The sequence below is a fragment of the Myotis daubentonii genome, chromosome 2 (genome assembly GCF_963259705.1).
Source record: "Myotis daubentonii chromosome 2, mMyoDau2.1, whole genome shotgun sequence".
Classification (NCBI taxonomy): Eukaryota; Metazoa; Chordata; class Mammalia; order Chiroptera; family Vespertilionidae; genus Myotis; species Myotis daubentonii.
Window position 1 is genome coordinate 102,857,840 of NC_081841.1, and position 23,216 is coordinate 102,881,055.

At 44.1% G+C, this 23,216-nt stretch overlaps 1 protein-coding gene across 1 annotated transcript in view; it reads right to left on the reverse strand.

Moving 5' to 3' along the window:
* Positions 1-21,393, reverse strand: part of FLT3 (fms related receptor tyrosine kinase 3) — a 79,366-nt gene extending 57,973 nt beyond the window's left edge. The window contains exons 1-2 of the mRNA XM_059684053.1: positions 21,182-21,393; positions 87-208 (exon numbers count right to left, since the gene is read on the reverse strand). Of these exons, the coding sequence (XP_059540036.1) occupies positions 87-208; positions 21,182-21,248 (189 nt within the window). The 5' untranslated portion in view covers positions 21,249-21,393. The remainder of the gene's footprint in view (positions 1-86; positions 209-21,181) is intronic.
* Positions 21,394-23,216: the final 1,823 nt, after the last annotated feature.

The following is a 23,216-nucleotide window of genomic DNA, read 5'->3' on the forward strand; positions in this document are numbered from 1 at the left end:
TAAAAACATAAAAAGAAAGGCCCATATAGCCATGGTAGGTCTCAATAGAAAATATAGCTAAACGTATACTATTAATATTACTTTACCGTGGGATATGATGAAGGTATCCCCACTGATGAATCATTGCTCTTATGATGGATTAAAACACACTTGATCACAGGCAAATCTTGATTTGTAATAGCCTCAAATATCATTGCTGAAAAAACAACTGTAAAACAAAATAAAAACAGTGATATTGATACATGCACATCTTTAAAAGAAAGCACATATTCATCTTGCAACAAAACTACAAAACCAATGTCATCATGGAAAAGTGGCCAGCAGGAAGCATAACTTCATAAAGGGTGAGTCTTACTAGAAATCAGGAGCAGTGTTACTTAGAGCAGTGCTGTTCACCAGAATGCTCTGCAGTGATGGAGATATTCTTCCCTGTGCTGTTCCACATGGTAGTCATTAGCTACATGTGACTATTAAGCATTTGAAATGAGGCTAATGCAACTACAGAGGTGATTATTGGTATACAAGCCATTTCTTCTTCTATATGGATGGTTGTAGAATCTTCTCTTTGTGCATCAAGACTTTCAAAATTAGGTGATTTTTTTGATCATCTATTTCCATCCATGGTGTTAGATACTCAGTGAGCCTTTTCAATCTAGAAATTCATAGTTTTCTCTGGAGGAGTTTTCTTGAATTATTTCTTTGATTCCTTCTCTCTCTCTTTCACATTCTATTCTCCTATTATTGAGATGTTTTTCCCAAATGAGTGATAATCCTTGATAGTTTGCTCACATATAATATAAGAATGAAGCACAAAATGATCGTGTAAGCTCTGTGCACATGGTTTGACCTGCTGCCTGATTTCCTCTGTATGGTTATCTTTAGGTTTTCCCATGGGCTGGTCAGATTCCCCAGAGAGACTTTTCTCTCTCTTGTCTGCTGCTCATATTGTGGGACTGGAGCTGGTGCCCACATCAGGGGTCCTGAAGTGGAAATCAGGTTGCTTCTCAGCTTTCTCCTCCCCACCTTAGACTCAGCTTTCTTCACGTGCGTTAAAGCTCTCAAAATTTTATTTTCTGCTTCCCTATTATCTTTGTCCTTATACGTTATGTCTTAATTTTGTTTACTGTCATTTAGCGGACCATTGGTAGACAGGAGGCAAATGTATGTGTTCAGCCACCTTCATGCCTAGTGATCTGCTTTAAAATGTCAGTATTGCAGCTATGGGAAGTACATATTAAGACACATTCACTGGTTTGTTTTATTCTGTCTTTATTATTTCATTATTTGCTAAAGAAGTCACATTATACCAATGCTAATGGAACTAGAAGTGAAAATTCACTCTAAATCCCTATATTCTAACAAATAAACCATTTTCATTTCTCTAGAACTTTTGCCATCTGTATATATATATATAGCCTTCAATTAATTGTATTGATAGGTAGAAATCATTTTATATAACCATTTGAACACAATATAAGCATTTCTTAGGATGCTACATAGAATTGATTTGCATTCTTTTAGTGGATATACTAGTAAAATGATCCAGCCATTCCCTTACTTATTACACATTTCACCATTTCCCCTTGTCTTTTAAAATACTTCACTAAGAGATTCGCAAGATGGCGGCTGGCAGGACAGCAGTGAGGCAGAGGTTGTGAGGGGCGGAGGGAGTGAAAGGGGTGTGTGTGTGCCTGTGTAAGTGAGGGACAGTTAGATCCTGCGGGAGTGTCAGGGGCTGGCAGACCAGGCTCTCCTGGATGAGGAGCCCCTGCCACTGCTGCGGGCACTCCCCGGGCTGCAGGGCTTGGCACGGAGCCCACGCCATCTTGAAGGGGAGAGTGGCCTCCACAAGGAACCCAGCCTTGCCTCCACCAAGACTGGCCTTCGACACTGCCCGGGACCCTGAAGCCACTCCAGCCAGTCATACAGCCTCGCCCACAGACCTGCAGACCCCAGGACGTCCACCTCCAAGGGCTCATGGCTCCCTCAGCAGAAACCACAACTCCCCACTCCCCGGCAGCCAGCTTCTGGACACCGCAGTTGCGCAGCTTCGGCGCGGCCCCACGAGCCCACCTCCCCAGCAGGCAGCTCCTGGGACTCTGTGAGCCGCCAGTGGGCGTGTGTCTCTCCAACCAAGGGCACACAACTCCCCCAACAGAAACTACGACTTCCCACTCCCTGGTGGCTGGCGTCTAGACACTGCAGTGAGCTACTAAGGGTTCACATATCCGGACAAGGTCACGCTATTTTAGCCACAGACTCTGAGATTCTTGCATCCCCAGCTGTTGGCTCCTGGACCCCCTCATGATTGGCAGAGTGAAGTCACCCTGGCCAGAAACCCACTGCCTCATCCGCAGACTACAGGATAGCTGCCTCCTACTGTCATGGGCTCCAGGACCTTCACAGTGATTTGCAGAGTGATGCTACCCCAGCAAAAGTCACCCAACACTAGCCAGAGTCGCACTACCTGAGCCTCAGGCCCTGAGACCACTTTCTCCCAGGCTATGAACTCCAGGATCTCACAGTGAGCGCACTCCAGTGAGACCTCAGGCAACCCTTTCCACAAGAGCTGGAACCACAAGCACATCTACAACAGCTTGCACGACAAGGCCCGGGGTGAGTCACATTGTCAGACAGCCTATGATCAGACTTCAACCACAAATGAGAAAATAACATTCAAGACCCAACTACATCAGGAGAACCCAAATAACTCAAGTAGTGGGCTCCACTAGAACACCAAGCTCAGGAGATCTGAGAGACTATACCACTGGGTCCCAAAAATCACCAACTACATAGGCCAACCCCCAAAAGAACCTGGCTAACAAAGCAGTTGGATCTAAGACATAGAAATAATTAAAACATTACAGAAAAGTGGGGAGACAAAGAAACAATCCCCAAAGGAAAGAAAAATAGGAATCACCAGAAAAGGAATTAAATGAAATGAAGGCAAATAATTTGTCAGAGAAAGAATTCAGAGTAATAGTTATAAGGATGCTCATATGTCTGGATGACAAATGCATACAAATCAATGAGAATTATAAGGAGCTGAATGAGAATTTGACCAGCATGATAAGGAATCAAAAGGAAATGAAGAATGACATAGCTTCAATAAAGAACACAATGGAAGGTTGATTTCTGTGGAGGCGTGCAGTAAATGCCAGAAGGCTTATCATGGAGAGCGTGAAGGCCTGCTGAGGACTGGCTGACAGGCTCCCCTGGCCGGGCAGCATCTACTGCTACTGAAATCTCTCCTGGAGCAGCCGGCTCTGCCGCAGAGACCATGCCATCTTGAAAGGGAAGCCTAGCCTTACCTTCAACCGGGGAGACCTCAGACACCTCCCAGGACCCTACAACCACATGCCCAGAGACCAACTGCCTCAGCTGCGAACCCAAGAACACTAGGACTACAGCCTTCTCGACCGTGGGCACCTAAAGGGTCTGTCCAGGGGGAGAAAAAACCCTGCACCTTCTCACAGAGCAGATAGAGGGAACAGCTGAATCGAATAACACCCACCCAGAATTGGAAAATTAAACACAGCTGGTGAGGCAATCTGTGGATGGCAAGGTCAGATATCGCCCAGAGCAGTGGTTCTCAACCTTGGCTGCACATTAGAATCACCTGGGAATCTTTTTTAAATCCTGATTTCTGAGCCTCATCCTCCGGAAATTCTGTTTCTTTGTTACTAATGTTGTGGCCCCACCCCATAACAAAGAAACAGAATTTCCAGAGGATGAGGCCCAGAAATCAGGATTTAAAAAAGATTTCCAGGTGATTCTAATGTGCAGCCAAGGTTGACAACCACTGGCCTCGAGAAAGCTTTGCTTCCTCAGATTCATCTGGGTGTTTGTTGTTTGGGTGTTGGTAGTTTACATATTTTGGACTAGTTGTTTTTTGTAATTTGCATTCATCTTTGGGTGTTTGTTGTCTGCCTATTTTGAATTAGTTGTTGTTTTATTGGAGTATTCTCCATATATATATATATATATATATATATATATATATATATATGCATACACACTAGGGGCCCAGTGCACGAAATTCGTGCACTGGGTGTGTGTGTGTGTGTGTGGAGGGGGGGAGTGTCCCTCAGCCCAGCCTGCCCCCTCTCACATACTGGGAGCCCTCAGGCGTTGACCCCCATCACCCTCCAATCACAGGATAGGCCCCTTGCCCAGGCCTGACGCCTCTGACAGAGGCGTCAGGCCTGGGCAGGGGACCCTCATTTCCCCCCATCACTGGTTCTGCCCCCAGCCCAGGCCTGATGCCTCTGGCCCAGGCGTCAGTCCTGGGCAGGGGACCCCCAGACCCCTCCGATTGCTGGCTCTGCCCCTTGCCCAGGCCTGATGCCTCGGCCAGAGGCGTAGACCCCCCATCACCCTCTGATTGCCTGATCAACCCCTTGCCCTGGACTGACGCCTCCACCAGAGGTGTCAGGCTTGGACAGGGGACCCCCATCTTTCCCCGATCACTGGCTCTGACCCCTGCCCAGGCCTGAGGCCTCTGGCCCAGGAATCATGCCTGGGCAGGGGACCCCCATCTCCCTCTGATCACTTGCTCCACCCCCCGCCCAAGCCTGACGCCTCTGACCCAGGCTTCAGGCCTGGGCAAGGGGACCATCATATCCCCCCAATCCCTGGCTCCGCCCCCCACCCAGGCCTGATGCCTCTGGCCCAGGCATCAGGCCTGGGCAGGGGACCCCCAGCCCCCCGCCCAGGCCTGATGCCTCGGCCAGAGGAGTTGACCCTCATCACCCTCCAATCACCACTCACCAGATCAGCCCCTTGACCAGGCCTGAGGCCTCCGGCAGAGGTGTCAGGCCTGGGCAGGGGACCCCCAGCTCCCCGCGGTTGCAGGCTCCGCCCCTGCCCAGGCCTAACGCCTCTGGCCTAGGCGTCCGGCCCAGGCAGCGGGGACCCGCAGTGGCAGCGGGGGGCACCGCGATCGCGCAGGCTCCGCCCCTGCCCCTGCAGGACGCCTCTGGCTGAGGCGTCCAGCCTGGGCAGCGGGGACCCGCAGCTGCAGCGGCCCCGCGATCGTGGGCTCCGCTTTAGGCCCAGGCAAGGGACCCCTAGCTCCCAGGACTGCCAGCTTCGACCGTGCCCAGCTCCCATCGCTGGCTCCACCCCTACTTCCTGCTATCACTGGCCAGGGCGTCAAAGGCGCCTGATTCTCCGATCATGGCTGGGGGGCAGGGCAAAGGCGGCCCCAGCGCCGCCTTTGCCCTGCCCCCCAGCTCTTAGCTCCCCCCTGGGTTTCCGATCACTGTCAGTGGCAGGGGGGTTCTTCCTGCTTTCCCTTTCACCTCCCTGCATTGTGCCTACATATGCCATCTTAGTTGGCAGTTAATTTGCATATAGCCCTGATTAGCCAATGAAAAGGGTAGCGTCGTACGCCAATTACCATTTTTCTCTTTTATTAGTGTGTGTGTGTGTATATATATATATATATATATATATATATATATATATATATATATTTCCTTTTTCTTTTTTCTTCGCTTGCTTTTCTCTCTTACATTTTTTCCTTTTCTCAACATAATTTTTGCACTCTTTTCTATCCCCTAATTCTCTTTTCTCTGGTGGTCATCTTTATTTGGAGTTATTAGTATCGTGAATACATTTGTGTTTGGTGCCCTGTGCATTGTGTCTTGTTGTGTTGTATTTTGTGCCTTTAAGTCAACACAGGAGGGAGAGAGCTACATAACCAGACACCCTGAGAGGAGAGATCATGGGGAGAAAAAGAAACAGCCCACATACGAAAGAAAACGAGGACTCACCAGAAAAGGAAGTAAATGAAATGGAGGCAAGCAATATGTCAGAGAAAATTTTCAGCACAATGGTCATAAGGTCACTGAAAAGAATGGAAGACAGCCCTAACCGGTTTGGCTCAGTGGATAGAGCGTCGGCCTGCGGACTGAAGAGACCCAAGTTCGATTCCGGTCAAGGGCATGTACCTTGGTTGTGGGCACATCCCCAATGGAGGGGCGTGCAGCAGGCAGCTGATTGATGTTTCTAACTCTCTATCAATTTCCCTTCCTCTCTGTAAAAAAATCAATAAGATATATTTTTTTTAAAAAAAGAATAGAATACAAATTCAACAATATGTGTAAGAACCAAGAGGAAATGAAGAAGAACCAAGAAGAAATGAAAAATGACATTGCTGTAATAAAGAATACAATAGAAAGCATCAACAGTAGACTAGAAGAAGCAGAGAAGTGCATCAGTGAGCTAGAAGACAAGGTAGGAAAAAATACCCAAGTAGAGCAGCATGTAGAAAAAAAACTTAAAAAACAGGAGGAGAGCCTAAGGCAGCCGTGGGCAAACTACGGTCCGTGGGCAGGATCTGGCCCGTTTGAAATGAATAAAACTAAAAAACAAAAAGACTGTATCCTTTTATGTAATGATGTTTACTTTGAATTTATATTAGTTCACACAAACACTCCACCCATGCTTTTGTTCCGGCCCTCCGGTCCAGTTTAAGAACCCATTGTGGCCCTCAAGTCAAAAAGTTTGCTCACCCCTGGCCTAAGGGAACTTTGGGACAACATGAAAGGAAACAACATCCCCATAATAGGGGTCCCAGAGGAGAGGAAACTGAACAAGGAATAGAAAGCCTGTTTGAAAAAATGACAGAAAACTTCCCTGATATAGGGAAAAAAAAACTCACACAAGTCCAAGAAGCTCACAGAGTCCCAAACAAGATGAACCCCAAAAGACCAACACCAAGACACATTATAATTAAATTGGCAAACACCAACAACAAAGTAAGAATCTTAAAAGCTGCCAGAGGGAGCAGAAAGTTACCTACAAAGGATCCCCCCATCAGAGTAATGACTGATTTCTCATCAGAAACACATCATGCCAGGAGGAAATGAAATGAAATATACAAAGTCATGCAAAGGAAGGGTCTGAATTCAAGAATACTGTACCCAGCAAGGCTATCAATCAAAATTGAGGGTGAAATCAGGAGCTTCACAGACAAAAAAGGACGAAGGGAGTTTATTACCACTAAACCAGCAATGCAAGAAATGCTAAAGGGTCTGCTGTAAAAAGAAGAAATAGGGGATAACCAAGATGGCGGCAGAGGTAAACACCTGAACTTGCTGCCGTGCACAACCACATTAAAACTACAACTAAAAGACATAACAAATATCATCCAGAACAATGGGAAGGCTGGCTGAGTGGAAATTCTACCACTAGAAGGAAAGAGAAAAGCGCATTGAGTGCAGAGGGTGGAAGTGCGGAGGTACAAAGGAGCGCGCGAAAGGGGCTGCCAGCTGGGTATGAGGTTGTCTTTTTCAGATACAAGCTTCTGACTGCTCTGAACTCCAGTTCCAGGTGGGAATTTGGGGACCTAGACTCATACAGAGAGAAACTGGACTGTCTGGCATCAGGCTGGAATGTGAGGGCGGCTTTCTCGCAGAGATGCTTGCAGCAGTCATTGTTCCTGCATGGGGCCGCAGGACACAAACCCCAGGACCTCTCTGAGGCAGAGCAGACTGGCAGCCATTGCAGTTTGCTCCACCCTGGTGATTCCCTGAGACCCCGCCCCACCCAATTTACAACCCCACCCAAGCTGTGTGCAGAGGCTTTTGCATATGAATGGCCTGGCCTTTCTCTGCCTAAAAACTTGGGCAGACTCAGTGAGCGCCAAAGCCCCCACTGAAGCAAGTCCTGCCCCAGAAGGGTGTCTCCAGCACAGAAGTTCTCCCATTGCAGACACAACTGGTAGTCACAGCCAATTGGCCTGGAGGTCCATTCCACTCAGTGATACCAACAGCAATCACGGCTTACCTACAACAAGACTGTGCACACAGCCCACAAAGGGGTGCACCAAGAGTGTCCACCTCAGGTAATTAGGGAAGCTGAGCCACTGGGCCCTATAGGACACCTAGCACACAAAGCCACTCTATCAACACAGGGAAGCAGCCAAAATGCGGAGACAAAGAAACAGGTCACAAATGAAAGAAATGGAGTAAAGCAAACTACTGGATATAGAGTTCAAAACCACGGTAATAAGGTTACTCAAGAATCTTCTAGAAACCTCTGAGAAATATAGTGAGACCCTCAAGGATATGAAAAAGGACCAATTAGAAATTAAGCATACACTGACTGAAATAAAGAATAATATACAGAGATCCAACAGCGGACTAGAGGATCCCAAGAATCAAGTCAAAGACTTGAAATACGAAGAAGCAAAAAACACCCAACTGGAAAAGCAAAAGAAAAAAAGAATACAAACTGGTGAAGAAAATTGAATCAGGGGCATAGAAAGGGAGTGGACTGACAATTCTCGGGGGGAATGGGGTGAGGCGGGTGCAGGAAGAGACTGGACAAAAATCATACACCTATGGATGAAGACAGTGGGGGGGTAAGGGCAGGGCGTGGGGTGGGTACTGGGTAGAGGGGAGCTATGGGGGGAAAAAGAGGAACAACTGTAATAATCTGAACAATAAAGATTTATTTAAAAAATAATAAAAAGAAATAGGAAGGGAAGAAAAAACAAAGGCATAAAGAATAAAAATGGTGACAAACAAGTACCTATCAATAATAACTTTACATGTAGATGGATTAAATGCCTCAATAAAAAGACATAAGGTAGCTGAGTGGATAAGAAAACATAACCCATATATATGCTATCTACAGGAGACCCACCTCAGAACAAAGGATTCACACAGACTGATGGTGAAGGGATGGAAAAAGGTTTTTCAGGTAAATGGAAATGAAAAAAAAAAAGCTGGGGTAGCAATACTTATATCTAACAACTTAGACCTTAAAGTGAAGGCCATAACAAGAGATAAGGAAGGCCACTTCATAATACTAAAAGGGGCAATTCAACAAGAAGATATAACTCTGGTAAACATATATGCACCCAATACAGGAGTACCCAAATACATAAAAAAAAAACAAAAAAACTTCTGTAGGATATCAAGGGAGAAATTGACAGCAATATAGTCATGGTAGGGAACTGTAATACCCCACTAACAGCACTGGACAAATCCTCTAAACAAAAAATCAGCAAAGAAACATCAATCCTAAATGACTCACTAGATCAGATGGAATTAATTGATACTTTCAGAACATTTCACCCCAAAGACACAGAATATACATTCTTTTCAAGTGCACAGGCGTCATTTTCAAAGATAGACCACATATTGGGACACAGGCAAAGTCTCCTCAAATTCAAGAAGAGAGAAATCATATCAAGCATCTTCTCAGATCACAATGGCATAAAACTAGAAATCGACTGCAAGAAAAACAATGGGGAAAAAAAATCAAGCACTTGGAGGCTAAATAGCATGCTATTAAACAATGATTGGGTTAAAGAGATCAAAGAAGAAATAAAAAGCATCATGGCAACAAATGACAATGAAAATACAACAATCCAAAATCTATGGGACACAGTGAAAGCAGTCCTGAGAGGGAAGTTCATAGCTCTACAGGCCTACCTCAAAAAACAAAAACAAAAAATGGTAATTAATTATCCAACCCTGTAACTTAAAGAATTAGAAAGAGAGCAACAAGAAAAACCCAGAGTAATCACAAGGAAGGAAATCATAAAGATTAGAGCAGAAATAAACAACACAGAGACCAAAAAAATAATACAAAAGATAAATAAAACCAAGAGCTGGTTCTTTGAAAGGATAAACAAGATTGATGAACCTCACCAGGCTCACCAAGAAGCAAAGAGAGAGGACCCAAATAAACAAAATCAGAAACGAAAAAGATGAAGTAACAACCGACCCCACAGACATACAAAGGATTGAAAAAAAAATACTACGAACAACTCAACTCCAACAAACTGGACAACTTAGATGAAATGGAACTATTCCTAGAAAAATAAAATTTTCCAAAACTCAATCAGGAAGAATAAAAAAACCTGAATAGGCTGATAACTACCAATGAAACTGAAGCAGCAATCAAAAAACTGCCAGCAAACAAAAGCCCTGGACCAGATGGCTTTACAGGGGAGTTTTACCAAACATTCAGATAAGAACTAAAACATATCCTCCTCACACTATTCAAAAAAAAATTCAAGAGGAAGGAACACTTCCAAGCTCTTTCTATGAAGCCAGCATTACCCTAATCCCAAAACCAGACAAAGACACTACAAAGAATGAGAATTACAGACCATTATCCCTGATGAACATAGATGCTAAAATCCTCAACAAAATTCTAGCAAATCGGATCCAGCATTACATTCGAAAGATCATACACCAAGACCAAATGGGATTTATTCCAGAGATGCAAGGCTGGTACAATATCTGCAAATCAATAAACATAATGCATAACATAAAGTGAGAGACAAAAATCACATAATCATATCAATTGATGCAGAACAAGCGTTTGACATAATCCAACACCCTTTCTTGATAAAAACTCTCAGCAAAAGGAATAGATCATATCTCAACATAATGAAAGCCTTATATGACAAACCTATAGCACTTGTCATTTGTCGATTTGTTGATGATAGCCATTCTGACAGGTATGAGATGGTACCTCATTGTTGTTTTGATTTGCATCTCTCAGATGATTAGTGACTTTAAGCATGTTTTCATATGTCTCTTGGCCTTCTGTATGTCCACTTTCAAAAAGTGTCTATTTAAGTCCTTTGCCCATTTTTTGATTGGATTGTTTATCTTCCTTTTGTTCAGTTGTATGAGTTCCCAATAAATTTTGGAGATTAGGCCTTGACTGGATATAACATTGGCAAATATGTTCTCCCATGCAGTGGGCTTTCTTGTTATCTTGTTGATGGTTTCTTTTGCTGTGCAGAAACTTTTTATTTTGATGTAGTTGAATTTGTTTATTTTCTCCTTAGTTTCCATTGCCCTAGGAGCTGTATTGGTAAAGATATTGCTATGACATATGTCTGATATTTTGCTGCCTATAGACTCTTCTAAGATTTTTATGGTTTCCTGTCTTAAATTTAAGTCCTTATTCATTTTGAGTTTATTTTTGTGTATGGTGTAAGTCGGTGGTCTAGTTTCATTTTTTTACATGTATCTGTCCAATTTCCCCAATACCCTTTATTGAAGAAACTGTCTTGACTCCATTGTGTGCTCTTGCCTCCTTTGTCAAATATTTTTTTCTTTTTTTTAAATTTTGTTTTATTGCTTAAAGTATTACAAAGAGTATTACATATGTCTCCTTCCCCCCCCCTTGACATTCCCCTGACCTCCCTTACCCCCCAGTGTCTTATGTCCATTGGTTATGCTTATAGCTTTGTCAAATATTAATTGAGCATAATGGCTTGGGTCTGTAGTTCATTCTTTCAATTGCTGAATAGTAGTCTATTATTATACCGCCCTAACACAATATTTTAATTCATTAACCTGTGGGTAGAATTTGGATTGTTTCTATTTGGGGGCTTTTACAAATAAAGCTGCTTGGTATGGACATATGCTTTCATTTTTTTGAGTAAATACTAAGGAGTAAAATATGTAAATCATATGTAAGGTGTCTGTAACTTTCTAAGAAAGTACCAAACAGTCCTCCAATGAAGTTGTATGATTTTCTATTTCTCTTGGCAACTTCTTAGAATTCCAGGGGTGCCACATCCTCACCAACACTTGGTACTATGAGAATTTTTAATTTTAGCAATTCTAATCTGTGTATTATTTCTCCTTGTGGTTTTAATTTGCATTTTTCTACTAATGATGTTAAGCATCCTTTCAGATGCTTACATGACATCCTATGTATCCTTTGGTAGTGTGCCTGTTCACATGTTTTGCCCAAATCAAGTCCTTTTAAATTCTGTTGTTTATTTTCTTATTATTGAGTTTTGATAGTCCCCCCCCCGCCCCCGTCCCCGTTTTACTGAGATATTATCAACATGTAAAACATAATGACTTGATATGTTTATTTGCAACATGGTTATACAATAAGTTTAATTAATATCTATCACCTCACATAATTACATTTTTTTCTTATGAGAACTTTTAAGAACTACTCTTAGCAACTTTCAAATATATAATAGAGTATTCATAATTATAGTCAGCATGTTGTACATCACATTGTGAGTTTACCTGGTGTAAAGGCATTTTTGTATTGTTAAATATTCTTGAACCTTTTTTCTGAGATTCAGTTATGTTAGGTCGGAGGGAGCCCAGGATCAGATGCATGCAGATATGTGAGGAGATAATGGACCCTCCCTGGAATGCCTAACAGGTCAGCGTGCCAGACAAATGGCCACATAGATACCAGCTCCTGCCTGGAATCCATAACAACCTCCACACAGATACTGACTCCTTCCTGAATACTATGCCGAACCCTGCGGTGGAACTTCCTCAGCTCATGCCCCCACCCCTCATTAAACACCTGTATAAAAAGAAACCCCCCTTCCCAGTTGGCATGAATCCACTGGCCCTGCCTTTGGGGTTCGTGGGTTGCCCGGGGACACAGATTAAACCTTTACTTTCTTTCTTTCTGGTTGACTCGACTCTCTTTGTTTCCTACGCCGCCTCCTGAGCCACCCTACAAGTTAAGTTCATTGTAAATACTTTATTCCTTGCTTTTAAGCTTGGTTAGGTGGGACCAGAGCAGTATGTAAAGCTAATGTTTTCCCTCTAGTGGGCTTTATCAAAGTTAATAATTTATGCTCTTCAAAAAATACTGCTTAAAAATTGAAAAGACAAGCCACAGGTTGGGGGTGAGCATTGGGGTTGACTAGAAAGGGGCATGAGGGAAGTTTGGGGGAGAATGGAAATGTTCTGTACCTTGTTAGTGGTGGATGTGTTAGTTAAACACATGTAACCATACACTTGCTATGCAAGACTTGCTATGTGAAAATTGCACCTCAATAAACCTGCCTTTTAAAAAAGCCAAGGAAGAATTTGCCACCATTGATAGTAAAGTTCCGAGAATTCAATCCCAACCCCTAATGACACTTCCCAGAGTCCAGTTCTAAACCCATTCTGAACAAGAGGACAATGGTAGAACTGGAAAAGAACTCCCCAAGTTGTCTACTTTGAAGGGACAGGATTGAGGTTGGGGGATAGTAGATGGAGAAAAATACTTGGCATGAACTTAAAATAAAATTTCGGGTAAAAGTAAAATCTACTCCACTAAAAAGAGTGATGGATTTAGACAGTACAAAGCAAATCACAGAAAGTCACAGCACCTCCTTTACAAATCCTCCCAGCCCAGTCTTCCCTGAGGCAGAAATAACTGCAGACGATGTGAAGACCTGTGTCTCAGTCCTCTCGCTGAGGGTTACCTGTTTTGATAACTTTGAATTTCAGCAAGTCATTTCACCTCTTTGGGACCCATTTTCCTCTTCTGGTAAAAGAGAGCAGTACACTGGTTTGGTACATTTGGTCTTAGTCCTGGTTCCTGGCACAAAGCTCAGAAACCCTTGGAACTTCCTGAGTGACAGGAGTATCTTTTGTTATTCATAAGAGGCTCCTTTTAACACAATGGAGTTTATGCTAATGAAGTGACATAGGGTGGAGCCCCTAGAAAGCCTTAAGATGGGGCTGGTCACCAGAAAGACCAGGTGATTAGAAAGTGGGAGTTTTCAGCCCCAACCACTGACCACGGGAAAGGAGCAGGGTGCTGCAGATTAAGCTCTACAAGAATTCTTCAACTGAAAGGGGTGATGAGTTTCTGGGTTGGTGAACATGTAGAGGTGCTGAGAGAGTGGCTGCCTTGAGGGCAGGGAGACTCCACGCCCCGTCCCACAAACCTCGCCTCACGCATCTCTTCCATCCGGTCGTTCCTGAGGTATGTCCTTTTATAATAAACTGCTAATTTAGTAAATAAAATGTTTCCCTGCGTTCTGTGAGCTGCTCTAGCAAATTAATCAAATCTTAGGAGTAGGTCAAGGGAACCTCTGGTTACAGCCTGTCGTGATGTCGTAAGCAGTTAGGCAGACGTGAGCAGAGCAAGGATGACGGGCCAGGTGCAGAAGGTCACCAGGGCAGAAAGCCCTGGGTGCCTAGCAACGGACAATTATAGGGTGGGACTTCATCCCCAGGATGACCTTCCCTCCCCTAGCATATCGCTGGTCATGTGGTTTGTGCGCCCTGACCTTTCCTCCCTAGAGATGACATCTAGGCCTCAGTTGAATTTCAGCTCCAGGCCCAGAAAAGCAGCAAAACCAGACAAGTGGCCCCACTGGCTGATCTAGGATCAGCTGCATCGAATAATGACCCCCTGCCCTGGCACTGGCCAATCAATCAGTGGAGACCACAACCCTGAAAGGACACAACTGGAAAGCTGCTGAATATTCTATTGAGATCTTTCCCTGGGACCTCCCCTAAAATCTCCACCCTTAAAACCTTTGGGACCAAGGACCTGGGAGCATGAGGTCCTCCTCCTCCTGCCCCCAGGCGCATTACCATTACCTTTGTCACTCCCAAGCTCCAAGGGCCCTTCCTTGGCCTCTATGATTTGTTCTCTAAGCCCATTTTTCTACAAATTACTTTTTCTACCCTATGATTTTCTAAATAAATGTTTCCTTATCATTTGAGTCCTGGCTCTGAATTCTTTCCTAGCCAGAACTCAAGTACCGAGGTTGCTGAACCCAGGTCTGGTCTGACCCCACCTGGCTAACACCTGGTGCCTTCCCACAGCCTGCAACAGTCATGGCGCAGGTGACACCTGGACTTGCCATTGGCATCAGAAGGGGAGGGGCGTCCCTGAATCCTTAACATGTGGGATCTGACACTATCTCCAGTTGGATAGTTTCTGAATAGAGTTAAATCACAGAATACTCAGCTGGTGTTGCAGAATTGCTTGGTGTGGGGAAATCACCCCCCACATGCATTGGTGGCCAGAGTGCTAGGAGTATTCAGTGTTAGTAGTGATGTGTGTAGAGAGGAGACACACGAGTGTTTTGCCTTAGAACTGGGTAGCCCTAAGGTCTCATTCCCTATATATTCTCATGATGTTAACTACTGTCTACTTGCTCATGAGTTTCTGATTCATACCTGTGGTGTATATAATTACAGTGGGGCCTTGACTTACAAGTGTCCCGACTAACGAGTTTTTCGAGGTACGAGCTGTCTCTTGGCCGATTTGTTGCTTTGAGTTGCGAGCTAAAATGCGGGTTACGAGCCAGTTTCAGATACCCCACCGCTACTTGGCGCAGCAAACGTCACAGTGAACGCCACAACATCAGCCCAGCATCACATGTCTCACTCGTTCACTTTTTCATTTGACATACGAGTAATGTGAGTTACGAGCTCCATCACGGAACGAATTAAACTCATAAGTCAAGGCCCCACTGTACATATCTGAGTGGCCCTCAGAAACTTGGATTAAACTTTCCTTTTTCCTCCCTCCTCCATCTACTCTTCCTCTCAGTGGCAACACATCCACTGTCACCAAAGCCAGAAACCCATGTCATTTTGACTCCTCCCTCTTCCTCACTTTTCATTATCCAGTCAGCTGCCAACCTGGACATTGAACCTCTTGCTGATTCCCAAATCTATATGCAGCCCTGCCTCACTGTCACATGGCCTCAATTCTGCCCTCGTCTTCTCTGGCCTGGATACTGCCAACAACTCCTCAGTCTGCCTGGCATCCATCCTCCATGCAGATGCCAGAACTGTCTTTCTAAAATACATCAGGGAGTGTCACTCCTCTGCTTAAAACCACTCCACAACCTACAGCAATGATCCTTACCCTTTCTTGAGTCACAGACCTCTTTGAAAATCTGATGAAAGCAATTAACTCTCTTTCCAAAAAAATACCATGTACACACACACACACCCACACACACACACACACACACACACACACCCTGAGGGATACAATGGACCCTGAATTCCATCCAGAGACTCTAGGTCTACATGATAAAGGCCAAGTCCCTTATTACATCCCTACAATTCTTACACATGACACATTGAAACTCTCCGGCAACCCGGACCTCTTTAAAAAACTAACCACTGAACAACTTCAGAGATTTCTGTGTTACAAGTTTGTAAATTATAGTTACTCTATTCTGGAGGCCTTATACATTGTGTCCCAGCAACCAGAAGGGAATTACAGTTTTCTTTCTACTCCACGCTTCCTTGTTACTGCTGTCCTATTCCTTGTTAACTACTGTCTACTTGCTCATGAGTTTCTGATTCATACCTATGGTGTATATAATTACAGTGGGGCCTTGACTTACAAGTGTCCCGACTAACGAGTTTTTCAAGATATGAGCCGTCTCTCGGCTGATTTTCCTAGAATTATCATTTGAGTCCTGGCTCTGAATTCTTTCCTAGCCAGAACTCAAGTACCGAGGTTGCTGAACCCAGGTCTGGTCTGACCCCACCTGGCTCCTATTTTCCTGGAATGTCCTCTTCCTTCTTTTCCTATTTTCTGTCCTATTTTCCTGGAATGTCCTCTTCCTTCCTTTCCCCTGCCAACTCTTACTTACCTTTCTAGTGCTGGTTCTGGCATCACCCTCCTCTTGGAAGCCTTGCCTTATTTTCCTAGTCTGGGTCAGAGATTCCACTTTTGTGTATGCATTTAAAAGTGCACTGCCATTCTCTTTTTATAGTCCTGACCCTTTCCCGCTGACACCCCCATTAGGCTGTGAGTTCTTGGAGGGAAGGAACCAGTCCTATGTGGCACTTAACACAAGTTCTGGACATAGTTGGTGCTCAAAAAGTGTCTAAGAAGGGAAGGAGGAAAATCCTGTGGCTCTCAATCCTAATGATTTCTCCAGACTTCGTGCATTTCTCTTTCTGCAAAGCACCTATCTGATGAGGAATGAAGCTATACCTTATAGATATTATCTGATGAAGGACTAAGGTACTGCTTATCTCCTCTTTACAAATGAGGAAACTGGGTGCAGAGAAATCCCCTGCCAGAGGAAAGAACACGTTTCCCATGTTGTTAGTCCTGCCTGCAGCCCTCCAAAAACAGAATCCCTCACATTGGGAATTTCTGAACTCAAATGGCAAGGCATTTGACAAATTGAATTTAGTGGATATCTTATAAGCAAAACACAATAGTTAAAAAAATAATAACAGTATCCTATTTTAGTGGAGGCTGTAAATAATTTTATGGAGGATTCTTGGCTACCAATTGACATAATGACAGCAGTGAAAAAATATTTTTACTGTTTAACCTAAAAAAAATAACAATAGTTCCTCTTTTGGGGTCTTATGCAATTCCTCTAGCCACAAAAGAACAGTGTGTGTGTACTTTATATTATTTTTAAATTTCCTCCACATGTGTTGGTACCCATAGAACAGAACTCCATGATTCAAATTAACAACCATCAGCAAGTGCAACCAACATTTTCATCCCTTGAGGACCACTAATGATATAGTTTTAGAAGGTATCAACCAAAGGTAATGAAATCACCTATGTGTAAAGCTCATAAACCCCCCAAAAGCCAGAAAGACCTTCAGCCACACACTGTGGCTACCTAACTGAGAAGTGGTGAAAGCTTCTTTGGAAGTCAGGGTAAAAATCTGAAGATCACAAAGTCACCTGATAAAACCAAAAGCTCTCCTCAAACAAACCACCCACTGTGAGATTCACAAGAGTTTGCTATTTCAGAGTGAATGAAAAATACAGCATAGAGGCAAAACCAAATGATAAAACAGGCAAGGCTAATTTTAAACCCTTCAATTTCCCTTCTTCAATTTCCCTTCTCCAATTTCTTACTCCTCTTACTTCAATTCTCTGCATGTTCCCTTTCAACATCAAGAAAAATGATAAATTACAATACTTTTGAGGTTATTTGCTTTTTGTCAAATCAGAATCTTGACCCAAAGGTTAGGACAATATCTGGTGGGTATTTGAGGAGTCAGTCAGCAAGATTGTAATCTTCAACACTGACTGTAAGGGCTTTTGTCGCATGCCTTCTGTGTTTCATTAGCGAATGGGAAGATAAGAGGAGCAAGAAGAACTGTGCAGAAAATGATAAGACCAAGCCATCCTGTGGGCTTCTCAATGAGCAGACATGCCTCTGGGAGTAAAATGTAGTCAACAAATTTGTTCAAAGAACCACTCAGAAACTTCTTCCCAAAACCTAAAAACATGGTCATTCTTAACTCTGGAATAGTCCCTTTGTTTCATTAAGAGTGGAAGAGCAGCTTCTTTCCTGCAACCATCAAATACAGTCTCCACTGAAACAGGGTATGGTTATGTGTGGTTTTAGGGCACAAAACACCTGGATCCCTAATCTGACCTGGTTGAAGCTTCCTTCACCGAAGCATGACATTTTTCATCCATAGGTACGGAATGATCACAAAGTCTGTGTTGGAAGGTTGAACTCACTAAAAGCAAGCTTTGGGCTCCAATGCTTTTCCTAGGGAGAAGCAACCTCCATGAATTTACTTAAATAGAATGGATTTTGTTATTTCTATGTAAGTTGCCCCACCCCTATCCCTTTCATCTCTGTACCCCTTTGTGCCAAGCACAGAAATAGGTATTCAATGAAAACTTGTCAAAGAAAAAAATTCTTTCTTATGCAAGCTCTCTCCTGTCTTATCTGAAGTCTTCCCTGGAATATAAGTAGGTGGTCCTTCTTCACATTTATTAATATCTCATTACCTCGCTGTTTTTCAGTTAAACAACTGGAAAATTTGAGAACAATAACAAAATCTTTACTGATACCTAACAGTTACTGGAAGTAAGTTTTAGTTGTAAAAATTAAAGTCATTCCCTAATGGAAGGCAAGAGTTCACAATTAAATGTAAGAGGATAATTTACTATAGACAGATGTAAAGTAACTAGGAAGAAATGCATAGCCATATGAACTTGTATGATGGCAAAAATTCAAACTAGACTTTTAGAATTGAAGGGGCTTTTGTATCAGGTCACCAGGTCTGGGATCTCATCCAATCCAAACCAATCTTTGACTAGCACCTCTTCCCTCTACCCAGTCTCCCTCCTAATGACTTTAAACCTCTCTTAGGCTAGCAGTTCACAAGAAGGCAAATGAAGAAAGATAAGCAATAAGAACAAAGGATGGCAACTAAAATGTGTAATTCAATGCTCTGCATATGAATTTTCTGACACTAGTGAAAGAAATCACATCATAGTTATTAAAATATTGAATTTCTCCCCTTCTTATCCAGTATCAGAACACAAAACAGTTGAGGCCATGGTGAGTATGGTCCCATTCTTTACACATTACTTTAAAAAGTCATCATTATTCATAAAAAGTAGAGTTTAGAATATAAGGGAAATGGGGATTGCAATTTATAATCCAAGGAATTTAAAGGTTTTAAATATTTTAAAGCCCTCATTTTTCAGCTTCTCACTTTGTGCCTTTTTATTCAAGAAAACCTGTAACACAGAGTGTTGGCAAAGATGTAAGGAACTGGAACTCCCATATGCTGGTAGTAGGAATGTAAATTGGTATGACCACTGAGGAAAACTGTTGGATCGTATCTAGCAAAACTGAATGTCTTTCTCTATAATCCAGAAATTCTACTCCTAGGAAAAATGGGTGTTGTGTACACCAAAATCATGTAAAAAAAATGTTCACAGCAGTTTTATTCATATTACACAAGATTGAAAACAACCTCCATGTTCTTCAACGATAGAATAAACAAATTACTGTATATTCATACTAAGAAATAGCACCCAACAATTTAAGAAAAATGACCACTGCTATTCAACCTGAGAACAAGGTTGAATTCCATAATCACAATGTTGAGTGAAAGAAGCTGGACATAAAAGAACACATAATGATGGTCTGGTTTACATGAAGTTAAAAATAAGTGAACCAATGATATTAGAAATCAAAATAGTGGCTACTTTTGTGGGGTAGTGACTGAAACAGGGCTGAGGTAGACTTGGTCTATATCTTGACCCAATAATGATTATATGGGTACATCCATATACAAAAGTTAATGGAGTTGCACTCTTAAGACTTGTGCATATTTGCTATGTGCAAATTATATCTCATTTACAACAATCTGCAGAGTTATAGAAATCTGGGGGCTCTTTCTTAAAGAACTCAATACAGCTTAAATAAGCTGCAAATACTGTTTTTATACTTTTTGAAAGCCTTTATATGCCACTGAAACACTCACCAGTGTCATGCTTAAGAGAAAGTGAACTTTTTGTATTCATAGACCGAAAAACATATTGTACTGTATATCTGCAGTATCGATAGTTACCAACTAGTAAAAATGTTTGCAATTGTCTTTGTTTTCCCAAGCTTTTCTCCCTTGTGTTACATTTCTTACTCTGTCATTCTGAATGACTTGTAACAAAAACTCTTGGACATAATTCCTGCACCTCTGTATTGGAAATCTTTTCTCTATATACCACAGAGACTTCATGTTGGAATCCTAGAATTTGGGAGCAGTGAGTGCTGTTCCAAGATTGCAGAACCAGGACTGGGACCTGAGGCTCCTGGGCTCCCAGAATTCTGTCTCCTTCACCAGAAATTTGAGTCAACCCTCTCATCTTTCCAAACAGATAAAGTGTATTAAAGGGGGATTTTTAAAAATTCATATATATATATATATAATTTTTTGAATTAACAACTATGCTACCCAGGAGATTATTTGGGAACCGTGCGTGACACCTTGAAAACTCCGTTAGGGTTTAATGTCGGGATAAAAACAGTAGAGAAGGAAAGGGTAGCTAGTGTTTTAATGTGTAAATCCTATTTGCATAATATTCCCAAAGTAATTTTTTCGTTAATCCAACCGAAACTCGGCGGGGTTGCGGGTCATTATTCGCAATGACTCGCTTTGGGGGAGAACGCGGGCGCACTTGCCAGAGTTCACTCCATACATAAAACCCCAAAAGAGTGGAAGACGCCACCCAGGAGCCTACAGTATCCAGGGTCGGTCCCGAGTAGGTCCGGAGCCACCTGGCACTACCCTCGGGGCAGCAGACGCGGGCAGAGGCCCAGCACCGGGCGCGCGGGCCCAGCGGGCGGCGAGAGGGAGCGCCAGCGGCGGGGCGGCCCGGCCCCCGGCAGAGCCTCGGCGAGCCCGCCCGCGGGAGTCCGGGCCGCCGGTCGGATCGCGGCCCGAGCCGGGCAGTGAATTTAGAGAAGAGGCAGGAGAACGCGGGGTGGGCAGGGCGGGGTCCCCGGGCCAGTCAGGGGCGAGTCCGGAGGGCGCGACAGAGGGGAGGGGCGCGGGAGCCAGGGAAGGCGCGGGCAGGAGCGCGGCGGCGGGGACGGGGAGGCGCGCGCCGACCACAGTGCGGGCTGGGGGCTGAGGCCGCGCCGGGGTCTGCGGGCGGGCGAGCGGGGCCTTACCGAGCAGCGGCAGCCGGCCGCCGACGCGCGCCAACGCCTGCATGGCCTCCGGAGCCCAGGTCCCCATGCCGCGCCGGCCCAGCCCTGCGGTACCTCCCGGAGCGGCGAGCCCCGCGCTGCAGGTGGCTCGCTTAAGGATTGGCGTCACCGACCGCAAATTCCCTCCGACTGGTGCAAAGTGATAGGGGGAGGATCTCTCTCCGCACCGGCTGGGGCCGCGGCGGGCGCGCAGAGGCTGGGCCGAGCCGGGAGCGGTTCCTGGCGCAGCGCAGCGGGCGAGCCCACGTGCCTGCCGTGTCCGCAGCCTGCACTCTGCGGCGCCGGGGCTCCCCGGCGGGGGCGGGGGGATTGGTTGCCGCGCCGCTGGAGCAGTCGCTTGGGTTCGGCGGCTCTGGCTGGGGAGAAGGCACGGCAAGAGCTGCCTTGTTCCCGGGAGTCCCTGAACACCTTCGTTTGGATGTCAGAGCGTGGGGACATCCGAGAGCCAGAAGCGCCCTCCGCGCGCGGGGTCTTTGAGGCCCCAGAATGGGTGCTACTAGTAAATCCGCGCTGCACCTGCGGCCCTGGCCAGCGCTCAGGCCAGCAGAGGGCCGCGGTCCACGCTCGGTGGATCCTGACTGACCACTGGTCTTCGGTCTTCCCCTCCATCTTCTAGGTAGGATGCCCAGAACCCAGTCAGCAGTGGCAGCAAGAAAAACAGGCTCGGTTTCAATGTCAACCCAGGCAATTCAGGAGGCTGAGAACCAGCCAAAGATACAAAAGCAAAACACAGACAGTGCATCCTAGAGGATGTCTTGAATTATCCACTCCATAATTCTTGTTATTCACTGCATAATATTTCAAGTTGAAAATTATTTTATGTGCAGTAAGTTGAAGGTTGGTAAGCCCTGGGTGCCAGTTATGACTCCTCAGTTAACTAGCCCTTTGACCTTCACAAGCCATTGACCTTCACAAGGCATTTTTCTTTTCCAAGTCTTATTTTACTTACCTTCAAATGAGGGGAGTGGGCCGAAATGCTTCCAAAGTCTAGGAATTCCATGCTTTTAATAATTTGCTAATAAAACATGATCATTGACAATGTTCATTCTTGGACATACAATCCTTTTCCTTGGCTGTAGTTGATAGTAAAATAATCCCCCCTCGCAGGGCATGACAGAAACTTTAAAAGTGTCTACTATGGTGCAGCCACTATGGAAAACAGCATGGCAGTTTCTCAAAAAATTAAAACTAAAACTGCCTATGATCCAGCAGTTACACTTCCAGGAATATACCCAAAAGAATTAAAAGCAAGGTCATGAAGAGATATTTGTGCACCCATATTCATAGCAACATTATTCACAATAGCCAAAAGGTGCAAGCAATCCAAATGTCCACCCACAGATAAATGGATAAAGAAAATTGAATGAATGGATAAACAAAATGTATATATATATATATATATATATATATATATATATATATATAGAGAGAGAGAGAGAGAGAGAGAGAGAGAGAGAGAGAGAGAGTATTCAGCCTTAAAGATGAGGAAATTCTGCCCTGAGATTTGTGGCTCAGTTGATTGAGTATCATGCTGTGCATTGAAAGGTCACTGGTTGGATTCCCACTCAGGCACTACCCAGGTTGTGGGTTTGATTCTTAGGGTGCATACAGGAGGCAACCAAAAATGTTTCTCACATCTCAAATCAATAAACTATTTTTAAAAAGAAAGGAAATCCTGACACATGCTACAACATGGATGAACCTTGAGGACATTTTGCTAATGAAGTGAGGCAATCACAAAAACCATATGATTCTACTTCTATGAGTCGCCTAGGGTAGTCAAATTTGTAGAGATAGAAAGTAGAATACTGATTTTCAGAGGCTAGAGAGTTGTTTAATGGGTACAGAGTTTCAGTTTTGCAAGACGAAAAGTGTTCTGGAGAGGATGGTGTGATGGCTACACAACAAGGTGCATGTACTTAACACTACTGAACTGTATACTTAAAAATGGTTAAGATGGTAAATTCTATTCGTATTTTACAACAAGAAAAAAGAT